The 14,396-nt window shown below is 37.6% G+C and overlaps 3 protein-coding genes across 4 annotated transcripts in view; all 3 read left to right on the top strand.

Moving 5' to 3' along the window:
* Window positions 1–5,039, top strand: part of LOC111803057 (CDPK-related kinase 1-like) — a 6,580-nt gene extending 1,541 nt beyond the window's left edge. Inside the window, exons 2-11 of the mRNA XM_023687316.1 lie at window positions 952–1,082; window positions 1,158–1,199; window positions 1,273–1,381; window positions 2,043–2,121; window positions 2,224–2,520; window positions 2,609–2,721; window positions 3,417–3,524; window positions 3,605–3,667; window positions 3,750–3,917; window positions 4,566–5,039. Of these exons, the coding sequence (XP_023543084.1) occupies window positions 952–1,082; window positions 1,158–1,199; window positions 1,273–1,381; window positions 2,043–2,121; window positions 2,224–2,520; window positions 2,609–2,721; window positions 3,417–3,524; window positions 3,605–3,667; window positions 3,750–3,917; window positions 4,566–4,703 (1,248 nt within the window). The 3' untranslated portion in view covers window positions 4,704–5,039. The remainder of the gene's footprint in view (window positions 1–951; window positions 1,083–1,157; window positions 1,200–1,272; window positions 1,382–2,042; window positions 2,122–2,223; window positions 2,521–2,608; window positions 2,722–3,416; window positions 3,525–3,604; window positions 3,668–3,749; window positions 3,918–4,565) is intronic.
* Window positions 5,040–6,334: 1,295 nt separating this feature from the next.
* On the top strand, window positions 6,335–7,908 carry LOC111803063 (40S ribosomal protein S28-1-like). Its single transcript, XM_023687322.1, has 2 exons — window positions 6,335–6,431; window positions 7,518–7,908. Exon 2 carries the CDS (start codon window positions 7,520–7,522, stop codon window positions 7,715–7,717), a length of 198 nt encoding a protein of 65 aa, XP_023543090.1. The 5' UTR covers window positions 6,335–6,431; window positions 7,518–7,519; the 3' UTR covers window positions 7,718–7,908.
* Window positions 7,909–9,966: 2,058 nt separating this feature from the next.
* On the top strand, window positions 9,967–13,743 carry LOC111804036 (arginine/serine-rich coiled-coil protein 2-like). 2 transcript variants are annotated; one of them, XM_023688700.1, is made up of 7 exons: window positions 9,967–10,116; window positions 10,737–10,915; window positions 11,081–11,908; window positions 12,003–12,140; window positions 12,845–12,936; window positions 13,106–13,177; window positions 13,303–13,743. In XM_023688700.1, exons 2-7 carry the CDS (start codon window positions 10,810–10,812, stop codon window positions 13,741–13,743), a joined length of 1,677 nt encoding a protein of 558 aa, XP_023544468.1. In that variant the 5' UTR covers window positions 9,967–10,116; window positions 10,737–10,809. The 2 variants fall into 2 exon arrangements, with proteins under 2 accessions (XP_023544468.1, XP_023544469.1); XM_023688701.1 differs by having other exon boundaries at window positions 11,982–12,140; window positions 13,340–13,726.
* The last annotated feature ends 653 nt before the right edge of the window (window positions 13,744–14,396 follow it).

Raw genomic sequence — 14,396 nt, 5'->3', positions numbered from 1 at the left:
ATATTTTTTTTTTTTTTTTTTTTTTTCTAATTTTCAAAATTAGAGTTTCCATTTTAAAATCAAAATAATATTTAAATTTTAAAAAATGAAATAATAAAATAAAATCATATCAGAGTCAGACATTCGTGGATCAGTGAGGACACTGGCCCCAAAAGATAGATAGGAGAACAAATTTAAATTTAGGTAAATAAATAAAGTCATGCCTTCTTTTTCGGCCAAATCCTAATTTTGTTTTGCTTTTCTCGGTCGTCGAGCCTGATGGACTCCACTCTTTTCTCTGCCTCCCGGCCTCTCACTTCGTTCCGTTCTTCTTCTGTATCGTCGCTTGAATGAAGACACCCAATTGGCCCGACTTTCCCAAATGCCCACCACCGGCCTTGGATCCTTTTCGGGTTTGGATTTTGTGCTCATTGACCCCCTTTTTGGGTTTCGAAGTCAATGAATTCCTTTCTTATCTTATCGCAATTTAAGTTGGAAACGCGTATTCAGACTTCCAAAGTTTAAGAGGTTTTCGGTTTCGCTTTTCCCCTTCCATAGGATGCCTTACTCTTATATCAAAAAGATGGACAATCAAACCTATTTCTCGATTCAATAGAAGCCCAGAGATTAGAGCTGTAAACTCGCAATATAGACATAAAAAAAAGGAGACAGAATATGAATGAAGGATTGAAGCATCTGACCGGGCTCTAAGATGAATACCGAAAGAGCTTACCGGATGCACCATCGACCTCAAACAGCTCGACCGGGCAGGGGAAAAACAAAAAAAAAACATAGTGGGTGAGCAGCAAATACCAATGAAGACCAGACCTGAAGACCAGACCTGAAATTTCAAATAAGAAAACGTAGTAGCCGGAGAGTAACGGAGGGAGATTCATAGTTTTCATTTTATTAATAATTTAAAAAAAAAAGACAGTAAATTAATTAATTATAATTAAATATGGTTTTTGTCAGATGACGACAGCAATAGCTGTGGATGACGTGAAAAGAGAAGTGAAGATACTGCAAGCGTTGAATGGGCATAAGAACATAGTCCAGTTCCATGGAGCATTTGAAGATGATGATAATGTTTACATATTAATGGAGTAAGTATGAATCAAAGATTAAAGATTTGTGTGCTAATTCTTTGATTATCTTCTTCTTTGTGTCGTGTTCTTCAGGTTGTGCGAAGGAGGCGAACTACTCGATCGGATGCTTTCGAGGTATCGGTCTCGACATGAATGTTGCGTCTTAGATATCGGTTTTTGATGTGATGATAAGCTTTCGATTCTTTAGGGGTGGAATATATGCCGAAGAAGATGCTAAGGATGTGATTGTTCAGATTTTAAGCGCGGTTGCCTTTTGTCATCTCCAAGGCGTCGTCCACCGTGACCTCAAGCCGGAGGTACTCTTCGTTCTTTCTTTCTCGTCGTATTGAATCTGTAACGGCCTAAACCCACTGTTAACAGATATTGTGCTTTCCCTTTCGAGCTTCCCTTCAAAGTTTTTAAAACGCGTTTGTTAGAGAAAGATTTTCACACCCCTATAAAGAATGATTCGTTTCCCTCTCCAACTGATGTGAGATCTCACAATCTACCCTCCTTGGGAGTCCAATGTCCTCGTTGGCACACCGCTCGATGTCTGGCTTTGATACTATTTGTAACAGCCTAAGTCTACCGTTAGCAGATATTGTCCTTTTTGGGCTTTTCTTTTCGGGTTTCTCTTCAAGGTTTTTAAAACGCGTCTACTAGGGAAAGATTTTCATACCCTTTATAAAGAATGTTTCCTTCCCCTCTCCATCCGATGTGAGATCTCACAATCCACCCCCACTTCGGGGCCCAGTGTTCTCGCTGACATTCGTTCCCCTCTCCAATCGATGTGAGATCTCACAGTAATCCTAAATAGTATAATATCTGCTAGCGGTGGACTTGAGTTGTTTATTGAAGAGGAGGAGCTGAGATGACACATTCATATTTCTTTGATATGTTCCGGTTTTTCTTTATGTTTACGACGACGATTGACGATCAACGATCAACGATCAACGAATGACGATTCTCTTGGTGCAGAATTTTCTTTTCACAACAAAGGAGGAAGATTCACCACTGAAGGTTATAGACTTCGGACTCTCGGACTTCGTAAATCCAGGTCAAACCTACTACTATCAGATACGTTATCGGAGCCGTGATGTTTTCGTCTTTGATCTTTTAGGTGACTAGAGTTGACATATGAGTACTCGAAATCTTGCAGACGAGAAACTGAACGATATAGTTGGCAGTGCATATTACGTAGCGCCCGAAGTCCTGCATAGATCATACGGGACCGAGGCGGATATGTGGAGTATCGGTGTGATTGCATACATTCTTTTATGTGGAAGCAGACCTTTCTGGGCCAGGACGGAATCTGGCATATTCCGAACCGTGTTAAAGGAAGATCCGAGCTTCGACGACGATCCTTGGCCGTCGTTATCTTCTGATGCAAAAGATTTTGTCCAGGGATTACTACATAAAAACCAACATAAAAGACTAACTGCTGCACAGGCTCTATGTAAGTTTAGGGAGCTGAAAATGGACACTTTACTTAAGGACAGTGGCTCTAAACATTCTAATGCCTCTTATCCAAATTGTCTTTACAGGTCATCCTTGGCTCACAAATCATCCACATGTCAAGATTCCATTGGATATCATAGTTTATAAGCTCGTTAGAGCGTATATCTACTCGTCGTCTTTGCGTAAATTAGCGTTTAACGTAAGTACTCTTTTAAGTTCACATATTTGATTCTAAATCAAACCTTTTACTCTTGAATACCACGTTCGAGTATTAGTATACATGTGTTCGACCCCCCTGACTCGAAGAGACAACGAGGATTTTCATTTCAAAATAAGTTTGGAGCTCATTGGACGAGTCGGTGGTCGAGTAGTTAAACTATGTAAGTTCATAGCTCATTTCAAAATGAGTCTGAATACTCGGGACGAGTTGATGATTCGAGTGGTTAAACTATAATGATATATAAGTTCAGAGCTCATTTCAAAATGAGTGAATATTCGGGACGAGTTGATGGTTCGAGTAGTTAAACTATAATGCTATATAAGTTTAGAGCTCATTTCAAAATGAGTCTGAATACTCAAACGAGTCGATGGTTCAGGTAGTTAAACCATAATGCTATATAAGTTCCGAGCTCATTTCAAAATGAGTCCGAATACTCGGGACGAGTCGATGGTTCGAGTAGTTAAACTATAATGCTATAGAAGTTCAAAGCTCATTTCAAAATGAGTCTGAATACTCGGGACGAGTTGATGGTTCGAGTAGTTAAACTATAATGTTATATAAGTTCAGAGCTCATTTCAAAGTGAGTCCAAAAACTCGAATGAGTTGATGGTTCGAGTAGTTAAACTATAATGCTATATAAGTTCAAAGATCACCCTATGAAACATTTTTTACAGGCTCTTGCAAAGACGCTATCCTTCGTGCAGCTCGCTTATCTCCGAGAGCAATTCGATCTCTTAGGTCCGAACAAAGACGGGTTCATTTCTTTACGAAACTTTAAAACGGTCAGCTTCTTATCCATCTCGATTTTCTTCAAGAACAATGTTTAAATTTCTTACTACTGACTGTTGGAATACATGAACAGGCTTTGATGAAAGCTTCGACCGATGCAATGAACGATTCGGGGGTGATCGAGTATGTCGACATGGTAATACTCACAAAGTAGTGTTCGTAAGCGTAATTTTTTGGAACAAAATCGAGGTCGAACGGTTCGTTTATGAATGTTTCAGGTGAGTTCCACGCAGTATAAAAGGTTGGATTTTGAAGAGTTTTGTGCAGCTGCTATAAGTGTTCATCAGTTGAAAGGCGCTGAAAGTTGGGAGCTGCATGCAAGATATGCTTATGACCTCTTTGATGAGTATGGAAACAGACCAATTATGATAGAGGAGCTTGCTTCGGTACGCTCTTTCTTCCTATAAAAGCGTTTTTGTGATACCTCACATTGGTTCGGGAGGAGAACGAAACACCTTTTGTAAGGGTGTGGAAATCTTTCCCTACCAAACGCGTTTTAAAGCCTTGAGGGGAAGTCTGAAAGGGAAAACCCAAAAAGGACAATATCCGTTAGCGGTGGGCTTAGACCATTACAAATGGCATCAGAGCCAGACACCGGACTATGTGTCAGCGAGGAGGCTAATCCCTAAAGGGGTTAGACAAGAGGCGATGTGCCAGTAAGGACGTTGGTCCCGAAAGAGGGTGGATTTGGTGGGGGTCCCATATCGATTAGAGAAAGAAACGAGTGCCCGCGAGGATGTTGGGCCCTAAAGGGGGTGGATTGTGATATCTCACATTGGTTAGGGAGGAGAACTAAACACTTACAAGGGTGTGGAAACCATTCCCTAGTAGGTGAGTTTTAAAGCCTTGAGGGGAAGCGAGCCCAAAGAGAACAATATCTATTAGCGGTGGGCTTGGGCTGTTNCCCAAAGAGGACAATATCTACTAGTGGTGGGCTTGGGCCGTTAATTTTTTTTTTTTTTTTTTCCTGTTTAGATTGAACCATCAACTTTTGAGATGCTTAGATTAATTGAAATCGAGTTTTTTGCCCACAGGAGCTGGGATTGGCGCCATCCATTCCGCTTCACGTAGTTCTTCAAGATTGGATAAGACCGTCAGACGGGAAACTTAGTTTCTTAGGATTCATCAAACTTTTGAATGAAGTCCCGTCTTGTACGAATAAAAAGACGTGACATTAGCTCGGAGCTTACACGAAGTTTTTCTATCGATTCTCCTTGATCCAAAATGGCTGAGGGGATGATACGAAACCCGACTCGAGCAGCTCCGAGAAATTCGTTACTTCAAACATAGAGAAAAGAGGCAGACAACATCAATTTTTCTGTCTTGTGAAACATAGTTTGTTTCAAGTTTTCAAACAATTCTGTCTTTTNTTTTTTTTTTTTTTTTTTTTTTTTTTTTTTTTTTTTTTTTGATAACTTGAAATTCAGAGCATTGTATAGAATGTGGGTTAGTGACACATTATGATTGTTCCCATCCTTTACATATATGATCAAATGGTTGTAGTGGAATGTCAAGGCCTCCGCTCTTTAGAAGCAAGAAATAGACAATGTGACTATGTCGGAGGGAATATCGGAGCTTTCGCTCTTTAAAAGTGAGAAATAAGTAATGTGACCATGTCGCAAGGGATATAGGGGGATGTCGGAGTTTTTGCCTTTTAGAAGCAAGAAGTAGGTAATGTGACCATGTTGTAGGAGATATAGGGGAATGTCGGGTCCTCCACTCGTTAGAAGCAAGAAGTAGGTAATGTGACCATGTTGTAGGAGATATAGGGGAATGTCGAGTCCTCTGCTCCTTAGAAGCAAGAAGTAGGTAAGGTGACCATATCGTAAGGGATGTAGGGGAATGTTGAGGCCTCCACTCTTTAGAAGCGATAAGTAGGTAATGCGACCATGTTGCAGTTGATGTAGGGGAATGTCAAGGCCTCCACTCTTTAGAAGCGAGAAATAGGTAATGCGTCCATGTCACATGAGATGCAAGGGTATGTCGAGGGGCCTTCACTCTTTAGAAAATGAGAAGTAGATAATGTGACCATGTCGCAGAAGATACAAGGGAACGTCAAGGCTTCTACTCTTTAGAAGCGAGAAGTAGGTAATGTGACCATGTCACATGGGATGCAAGAGAATGTCGGGGGCCCTTCACTCTTTAGAAAACGAGAAGAAGGTAATGTGACCATGTCGCTAGAGATATAGGGGAATGTCGGGATTTCTGCTCTTTAGAAGCAAGAAGTAGGTAATGTGACCATGTCGCAGTGGATGTAGAGGAATGTCGAGGCCTCCACTCTTTAAAAGCGAGAACTAGGTAATGCGACCATGTCACATGAGATGCAGGGGAATGTCGGGGGCCTTCACTCTTTAGAAAATGAGAACTAGGTAATGTGGACCATGTTGCAAGAGATACAAGGGAATGTCGGGGCCTCCGCTCTTTAGAAACGAGAAGTAGGTAATGTGACCATGTCGTAGGAGATACAGGAGAATTTGGGGTCTTTGCTCTTTAAAAACGAGAAGTAGATAATGTGACCATATTGCAAACAATGTAGGAAAATGTCGAGGTCATCAAGTGTAGAACGTGGATTCCAAATCTTTAGATATATATATATATATATATATATATATATTATTTATTTATTTATTTTAAAGTTTTAAGGTTATTTTTTACCTATTTAATTTAGTCATTTACATGCTAATTTATGGAATTCTCGTATTCCTCAGTGGCCCATTCCAGCCCATTTACCGGCCCACACGGCCCAATCCACTTTNAAAAAAAAAAAAAAAAAAAAAAAAAAAAAAAAAAAAAAAAAAGTGAAAGAAGGATTATTATAAACGTAAGCCCTAGCCAAGTTCATCCCTCCCCCGCTGCCGCTCAATCTTTTTCGTCGATCTTCTTCCTTCTCTTGCTCTCAGGTTCTCTCTCTAAACTCTCATCTCTCTGCTTCTTGCTTGTGTTCAATTTCCAGTAGAATTGAATTTCTTGACTATCTGCCAGATAGTTGACGAAAAGTTCGAGAATTTCCTAGTTTTGTTGCCATTTTTTTTTTGTTTCTACGATTCAATTCTTACTCGACATGTAATTTTCGAATAGTAACCAAACGGGAATCTTAAGAACTGCTGTAGGTCTTCGTAATAATGATATGATTTTTTTTTGCGAATTAAAAAATCTGGCCATGCTATTCCGACATTTTGTTTTAATGGCCTTGATTGAAATTTTATCAAGTTATTAGAATCGTAACGTCTGCCATGTGTTTTCTGTAATTTGTTGAACTGGCTTCTACGCATTAGGCCATTGGAATTGGTAAGTTGGAACTGTATGAGCGGTAGATGGTGGCGGATTGTTTTAGCATGACTAACGTCACTTTTGCTATCATTAAAAGCCCATGCCACACAAATTTAGAGCATGTTTAGGAGTGATTTTGGTTAAAATTACCTTTGTTGTATTCAACATCACTTCAAAACATGTCGTTGATCATTCAAAAGCATTTTAATGTTTGGTTTTAACTTCTGGACATGGACATACGGTCAATTTTGATTCTGAGTGTTTTGGAATGCTTTTGAATATGATACATTACTCCCAAATATTGCCTATTGGGTTTGGAAGTGATTTATGAATATTTTTGGGAAAATAATCTGAAGTTTTTGTGAGGAAACACTTTTGGAGCACTTTTGACCAAAATGATTATCAATGTACTACATAAAAGCAATCACCTTGGGTTGGCCAGTTAGTCACCTTTGAAAAAATAAACTTGTGCGTGTAAGCTATATTAATCACCTCGGCAACCAAAGATAGTAGAGTCGGACATATTTATTAAAAAGAACTTCAAAACCGAATACGATAGTGATTTTTCAATAAACACCATTACGAAAATAGTTATAATCAAGCTCAAATCAGTTTGTTTGAAAACACTTCAAAACACATCTATAAGGGGAGGGGTCATTAGTGGGACTTCATTCTAATTGTAAGATTCTTTCTTGTTTATTGGTTTGGTTGTGTAGGAATGGAATCACAGATCAAACATGCTCTGGTGGTGAAAGTAATGGGTAGAACTGGATCAAGAGGGCAGGTGACTCAAGTAAGAGTCAAGTTTCTTGATGATCAGAATCGTTACATTATGAGGAACGTCAAGGGACCAGTCAGGGAAGGCGATATTCTTACCCTACTCGAGTCCGAGAGGGAAGCTAGGAGGTTGCGTTGATGGAGAACGATTTCTGTTGCTGTCATCATATTGTTACCTCTGTTTTAAGTGTGGATTTCAGTGACTAGTTTGTTTCAAGACCCTTTGATGAGGTAATTTAATTGAGTTTTGATGCTACCAAGTTTTTCTCATGCAAAATTGTGGATTTTTGCTCATTGCTTAATGGAAGGGGATGCTTGTTTTTTGCGTTATTTTGGTCATGCATCTTGTGTTTGAGTTGTCTGCTAAGTTTTAAGGTCTTCGAAGCAAACCACTTTAGTTTCCTAGTTTTTGAACAAGAAAAAAAAAAGTACAATTTATATTATAGTTATAATATAAAATGGCATGCTGTCGAATTGAGATGCTCTAGTATTGTTTCCTAGGAGTAGCGTAGCGTGTCTACTGATTTCACTGTAACGACTTTCTCGAAATCAGTTGGAAGCTTATCAACCTGATTAATGCATCGTCACTACTTTGGATTTCATTATGTCATATCATTCATGTTGGCAAGATATCTATGCATCCCTCAATTTGATATTACTTTGCTGAATGGCAAAGTACCATATTAGCTTAAACTATACAAAAGAACTCTAAGCTCTAAGCCTAGACTTATTATTATTATTATTATTTATTTTTTTTGTACATCACCGCATCAACCTCATACTTTATTTTTTCAAGGATAGTTTTTGGAGAAGAGAGTTGTAACAACTTAGTTGGTTTGGTACATATTGTCAGTTTAATGGTTTTAAAACGAGTCTACTAGGGATAGGTTTTCTCATCTTATAAAGAATGATTTGTTTCCCTTCCATTCGTGATGGGACCTCATAATCCACCCCTTGGGGACTAGGGGGCCAGTGTCGTTGTGCTACTTGGTGTTTGGCTTTGATACCATTTGTAATAGTCCAAGCCTACTTGGTGTTTGGCTTTGATACCATTTGTAATAGTACTTGGTGTTTGGCTTTGATACCATTTGTAATAGTACTTGGTGTTTGGCTTTGATACCATTTGTAATAGTCCAAGCCTACTTGGTGTTTAGCTTTGATACCATTTGTAATAGTCCAAGCCTATTGTTAGCAATTTGTGCCACTCGGTGTCTGGCTTTGATACCATTTGTAATAGCCCAAGTCCATTGTTAATAAATATTGTTCGCTTTGTCGTTGTCACTCTTGGAGCTTTAAAAGTGTCTACTAGGGAGAGGTTTTCAAACCTTAAAGCTCAACGCGTCTACTAGGAGGAGGTTTACAAACTTTAAGGAATGCTTCGTTTCGCTCAACGCGTCTACTAGGAAGAGGTTTTCACACTCTTAAGGAATGTTTCGTTCCCCTCTCCTATTTTCCTACCGATTATGTCTCACGGTTTTTAAACAGGTTATTAGGGAGAAGTTTTCTTGCTCACCGATATAGGACCTCAAAAGTTGTTTATTTTCTTAGTAAAGTTTTGGAGATTTGAATCTCAACTATTTGATCATACTCAATTGTTACAAGACAATTGTGTATAGGATTTGATTTTATTGCCTTCTTTTTTTGTCTCTTTTGCTCAAGTATGACCAAATTGGAAATAAATATATAATTCAAAAAATAAAATACCTTATTATATAATTGAAAAGTAAAATAGAGATTTATTACATAATTAACAATAAATATTAGTTATAGTCATGACGTCATAATTTTCAATATATATATTATAAATATTATGGNAACTAAAAGAGAGAGTACAGAGAAGACCTACCGATAAAAAAAAAACAAAACACAAAAAGTGACATACTGCTAAAATAACTCATTATTAAATTATAGTTAAAAGATAATCTTAAACTTACCATTTAATAACTAATAAATACCATTAAAAAAGTTTTATATTATGCATGTAATGAGATACAAACAAGATAAAATTTTGGAAATATATATATATATATATATATATATATATATTAAAATTTATTCTATATTATTTATGTTAGTCCAACACGATTCTCTATAATGGTATGATATTGTCAACTTTGAACATAATCTCTCATAGCTTTGCTTTATGCTCTCATAGCTTTGTTTATAAACCATGGGACTTTTATCATCCAACAATTTAAAGATTAAATAAAAAAAAAAAAAATATATATATATATATATTAATTCAACAATTATGGATAAGAGATTAAATGACTGCAAAAGAAAAGTCCGTATTAAGGGTAATATCGTAAATGCATATTTATAATTTTTGTAATAATTTTTGGGTTCGATAAGGGAAAAAGATTTATGACACGTATGCAGTGCGCAATTGAATCTCATTCCTTCGTATAAAAATCGCTCAAGCAGACAAACGGGAATTAATGCTGGAATCGAAGAGGGGGAATGAACAAACAATCGCCTACAAAATTATTCAAGTGCAGTGAATGAATTCAATCGTTTGCTATTGAATCTCCTCACAAGGTATGAATTTCCATTTCCGCTTTCAATTTTTCCATTTTGCTTTCGCTTTTTGGTTTAGGGTTTGTTTTGGAATTCGAATTCGTCGATGTTTGAAACCCTAGGGTTGGATGTTTTCTTTGTTTGTTTGTTTGTTGGTCTGTCTTCTGGGAGAATTTCCTCAGGAACTGGGGGAGAGGTTGCAGGTTTTGTCTCCTCAAGCTTTGAATAGGGTTTTCTTTTGGTCTTTTTTGGTTCGGTTCCGTTAGTTATGTTCTGGGTTTTTGTATTATCATGTTTCGCTCCCTTTCTTCTGGGAGAACAAAACTAGCTGCAACTTTTATAAGCTGAAATGTGATGTCGTTGTGTTCTTGTGGATGTGGTATTAATTGTTGTTTTGGTAGCTTGTAAAATTTTGGTGGGAATGTTGTGTTGATCGTAAACGCTGGTTGCTGAGGTTCGTGCCACTATGAATTGCATTATCGGCCACTTGCTTTACTTGTTTGCAATCTTCTACTCTCTTCCTCGTGGCAACGAGTGTTTGGTTTGATTGGATGATGTGCAATTTTTGCTCCTTTTGCGTCTTTGTATCAAGTTTTCGGGATTTGTAAGTGACTTGTTGACAGTGTGTGTCTGTGTTTCAGGTCACTCTGTTGGCTATTCTAGTTTCATTTGAAATCAGGTTCATTAAGTGGATTGAACTTATAGCCTCCTACGATGGAAAACAATGGTATAAAAGCTGAATTTCGTAAGCCTTCTTCTGAAACAGTTGGCAGGAAGTATAGACGTCGATCTTCTGTTAGTGGGTCGTCGTCATCAGATGGTTAGTTTGATTTGATTTTGGGTTTTTCTTTTTGTGGAGTGAAAGTTCCTTCCGAAGACAACTATCACATGATTCTCAATTATCTTTGTGTGGTCTGTCAGTTCTTTTTCTTTTCTATATTTAGTATGTTCATGCTCATTATAAATATATATTTTTTTTTTTCAGAAAGTCCTAAACGAGACCGCAGTTATAGTCCAAAGCTCTCGAGAGATGATGCTTCAAAAGACTCTGAACGAAAACCAAGGAGAAAAGAGGATGAAAGAGAATTGAATAAGGATTCAGGAAATCATCATAGTCGAAATTCTGATTCTTATAGATATTCTGATCGGAAATCCTCAAGAACTTCGCATGGCTACTCTAGGCATGATGATTATGCCAGACATGACAAATATGCGGATGAAGACAAAGATTATGAACGGTTATCCTCTCGTTCTGGTAGGGAGTCAAAAGGTGGTGGTCATTATGATCATACAAGACGAGATAGTGAACATTTTCGTTCACGAGACTACTCTCGGGATGTAGAAAAAAGCTCTCGAGATAAATATGATGGTTCTGGACATAGAAGTAGGGATGGGGATTCCTTATCTGAGAAACATGGTTCTGGTAGTAGAAGGCATGTGAGCTCTAAAGAAATGGAGAAACATAGGAATATTAGAGACCGAGATGGTCGAGATGAGAAGAGAGACAATATGAAGCATTCTAGAGACTACAAAAATGAACGAGTGCTCTCCCATGACAATGCTAGGGGGAACCAGTATGACTCATTTTTAGGAAGGGATGAAAGCAAGCACTGTACAAAAGAAATTCATAAGAGTGACCAGAAGGACCTTGATGATGAAAAGTTCGCTAAGGATGAGAGGAAATATGATGGCAGAGAAACTCACTGGGACAAGGGCCACGGTAAAGCTGTTTTGGTAAATGAAAATCAAGGATTGCCTGCTAAGAAACCTAAATTGGTTAGCTTGGGAAAAGAAGTTAACCACGAACAGGATGGTAAGTGCTCTATCATGTCCTATTTCAAGTTGTTTACATGCTAGCTTCACACTAGCATTATTGTCCTTACCAGTTATGAAATTTGATTATGCAGCTGAAGAAAATCAATCTTCAACCTCTAAGCAAGAACAGGATGGAAAAATGAGTTTAGGACAAGCCCAAAGTGGCGACTCTGATTTTGCTGCTGACTTCAGTGCTGCAAAAGTTGCTGCCATGAAAGCTGCTGAATTAGGTAAAATCTAATTCTTTATCTAGAAATTCATGCTAACCTAAGATCAATAATCCCTCTCTGATTGTTTGTCAGTTCATTATGAGCAAAGGTCTAACAAATTTTATTTGAGAACTACAAGCGTCTAATTTAGACTATTTTTCTTCCCTTTCAAAAATTTATTCTAAATTAGATGATGGTTGTTCTCAAAAGTTTTTGTTGGACCTTTGCACATAATTTTGATTTTTTTTTTCAATTGTTGAAGATAGTTGACTGCATTCTGATATTGTTCTACTTACAATTCTAAAAGAATATGTTTACCAAATCTGCATGGCTTCTTTTAATATCAATAAGTTTTAGAGCATAGCTCAACTAATTATGGAATATGCCCCCGAAGTTAGAGATTCGAATTCCCTCTCTTACTTGTTGAACTGAAAAAAAGAAAAAGAAAAGATTACTGGAGCTATTTAGTGCACAAAGTAATAACGCTCGCCTACTTGGGATCTTTTCTTTTCCTGGTTTTAGTTGGATTTGGTTCTCTACAATCGTAGTTTGGTTTTCTTAGTTCAGTGACTGAAACTGGAACAAAATTCCGTTTGAAGGTTACATATCACTTTAATTCTGGTTTATGGCGTAGATTATTTACAATGGCAATAGTTCAGATTTGAATGATCTGTAACTTTTCACTTCGAACTTTTATAAATTTGTGGTTTCTGTTCCATTAACAGTTAATAAGAACCTTGTTGGCGTGGGTTATATGACCACCGATCAAAAGAAGAAGCTGCTGTGGGGGAGCAAAAAGAGTTCTGCTGTAGAGGAGGTATACACAATCATCTAATGCTTAATCATTTCTTCATTTTGTTTGGCATGAAATAGTTGTGCATTTGGTTCATAATTAGAGACTTCGAAGAACCGAACTGCTCTAGCCACAGAATGACATATATGGATACTTTTCCGTGTTCTTCATAATGCTTTTCCATTGGTTACAGTCCGGACACCACCAGTGGGATACAGCATTGTTTACCGATCGCGAACGGCAAGAAAAATTCAACAAACTCATGGTAAACTCTTCCCCTCCCCTCCCCGCTCATCTACTCGATATATCCCTGAATGTTAGCAAGCTTTCATTGCTTAGTCGTGACTCAGTCCATTACAGTTTCTTCGTCACCTACTAACACATTTTTAGAGTCTGAGGTTGCCTTGGTGCCTATGGCCACTTGTAGGGTGTGAAGGGCGAGCTGAAGACGGAGCCCCAACCAACGAACCAAGATGGCAGCGAACTTCTCCGTGCCGAAAAGCAAAAGGAGCTCCAGATGGATTTAGAAAAACAATACACTGCTGGACTTCGAAGAAGAGACGGTCGAACGGTTGGATTAGGTCTTTAAGCTTGTTCAGGTCTTTAAGCTTGTTCGTCATCAGCTGTGGATTATTTCTGTGCTTTGATGAAATTGTTATGAGAATCTTTTGTTTATGTTGTTGCTGCACAAGAGTTGTGTTGAATGTGCTTTCAACAGCCTTTAACGTTATGTTATTCTCCTCTCCACCTCCCCTTAAGACCATAGGATTGTGGGTTTATGCATTTATGAAGGTTATAAGATCATCAGGTTGCCTCCAATTCCTTGATTGACTGCCCACTTTCTATGCATTGGTTTTTTTGTTTTTCATTTTTAAAATGTAGGCTTCTTTTCTCGATTCTTTTTTCACCATTAAATTTTGCAAACAAAAAGGTTGGTTTTTCAAAAAGTTCGGTTTTTTAGTTTGAAATTTATTTTGGGTATGGTTACGTCTTTTGGGTATTTCAAAAAGTTCGAATGTTTTTTAGTTAAGATCTCTTGATAATAGGAGAAAAGTCTTCAATTTCTGTCATAATTTCTGTCAAACGACAGCCTCTCTTAACTCTTTCACCGTCTAGACTACCTTCCTCCCGCCTATGCTACAGGCACATGCTCAGGCTTTGTGCTTGTGATGTTTTTATCAGACGGTCTTTGTCAGTAGTGTCATCCTCTCCACTGGCTAGACTATAATGGGTAGGTTGTCCCTCGTTGCTGTGTTCTATTAAGCTATGGACTATAGAAATAAATATAATTCTAAACAAGAATCTTTGAACAACGAACAACTAGAGTTATTACGCGCTACATCAAAAAATTACTAAATTTCAAGTTTCAAAGTAATGAAAGATGTATTCCATTCAAAAAAAAAAAAAAAAAAAAAAAAAAAAAAAAAAAAAAAAAAAAAAAAAAAAAAAAAAAAAAAAAAAAAAAAAAAAAAAAAAAAAAAAAA

The sequence above is a fragment of the Cucurbita pepo genome, chromosome LG10 (assembly GCF_002806865.2).
Source record: "Cucurbita pepo subsp. pepo cultivar mu-cu-16 chromosome LG10, ASM280686v2, whole genome shotgun sequence".
NCBI classification, from domain to species: Eukaryota; Viridiplantae; Streptophyta; class Magnoliopsida; order Cucurbitales; family Cucurbitaceae; genus Cucurbita; species Cucurbita pepo.
The sequence above is the reverse complement of the archived record's forward strand: the minus strand, read 5'-3'. Positions and strand labels throughout refer to the sequence as shown.

Coding starts and splice junctions, on each gene's coding strand:
- LOC111803063 (XM_023687322.1), top strand. CDS start 7,520: ATGGAATCACAGATCAAACATGCTCTGGTGGTGAAAGTAATGGGTAGA.
- LOC111804036 (XM_023688700.1), top strand. CDS start 10,810: ATGGAAAACAATGGTATAAAAGCTGAATTTCGTAAGCCTTCTTCTGAA. Junction 11,909..12,002: donor AGTTAACCACGAACAGGATG/GTAAGTGCTCTA, acceptor TTGATTATGCAG/CTGAAGAAAATCAATCTTCA. Junction 12,141..12,844: donor CATGAAAGCTGCTGAATTAG/GTAAAATCTAAT, acceptor TTCCATTAACAG/TTAATAAGAACCTTGTTGGC.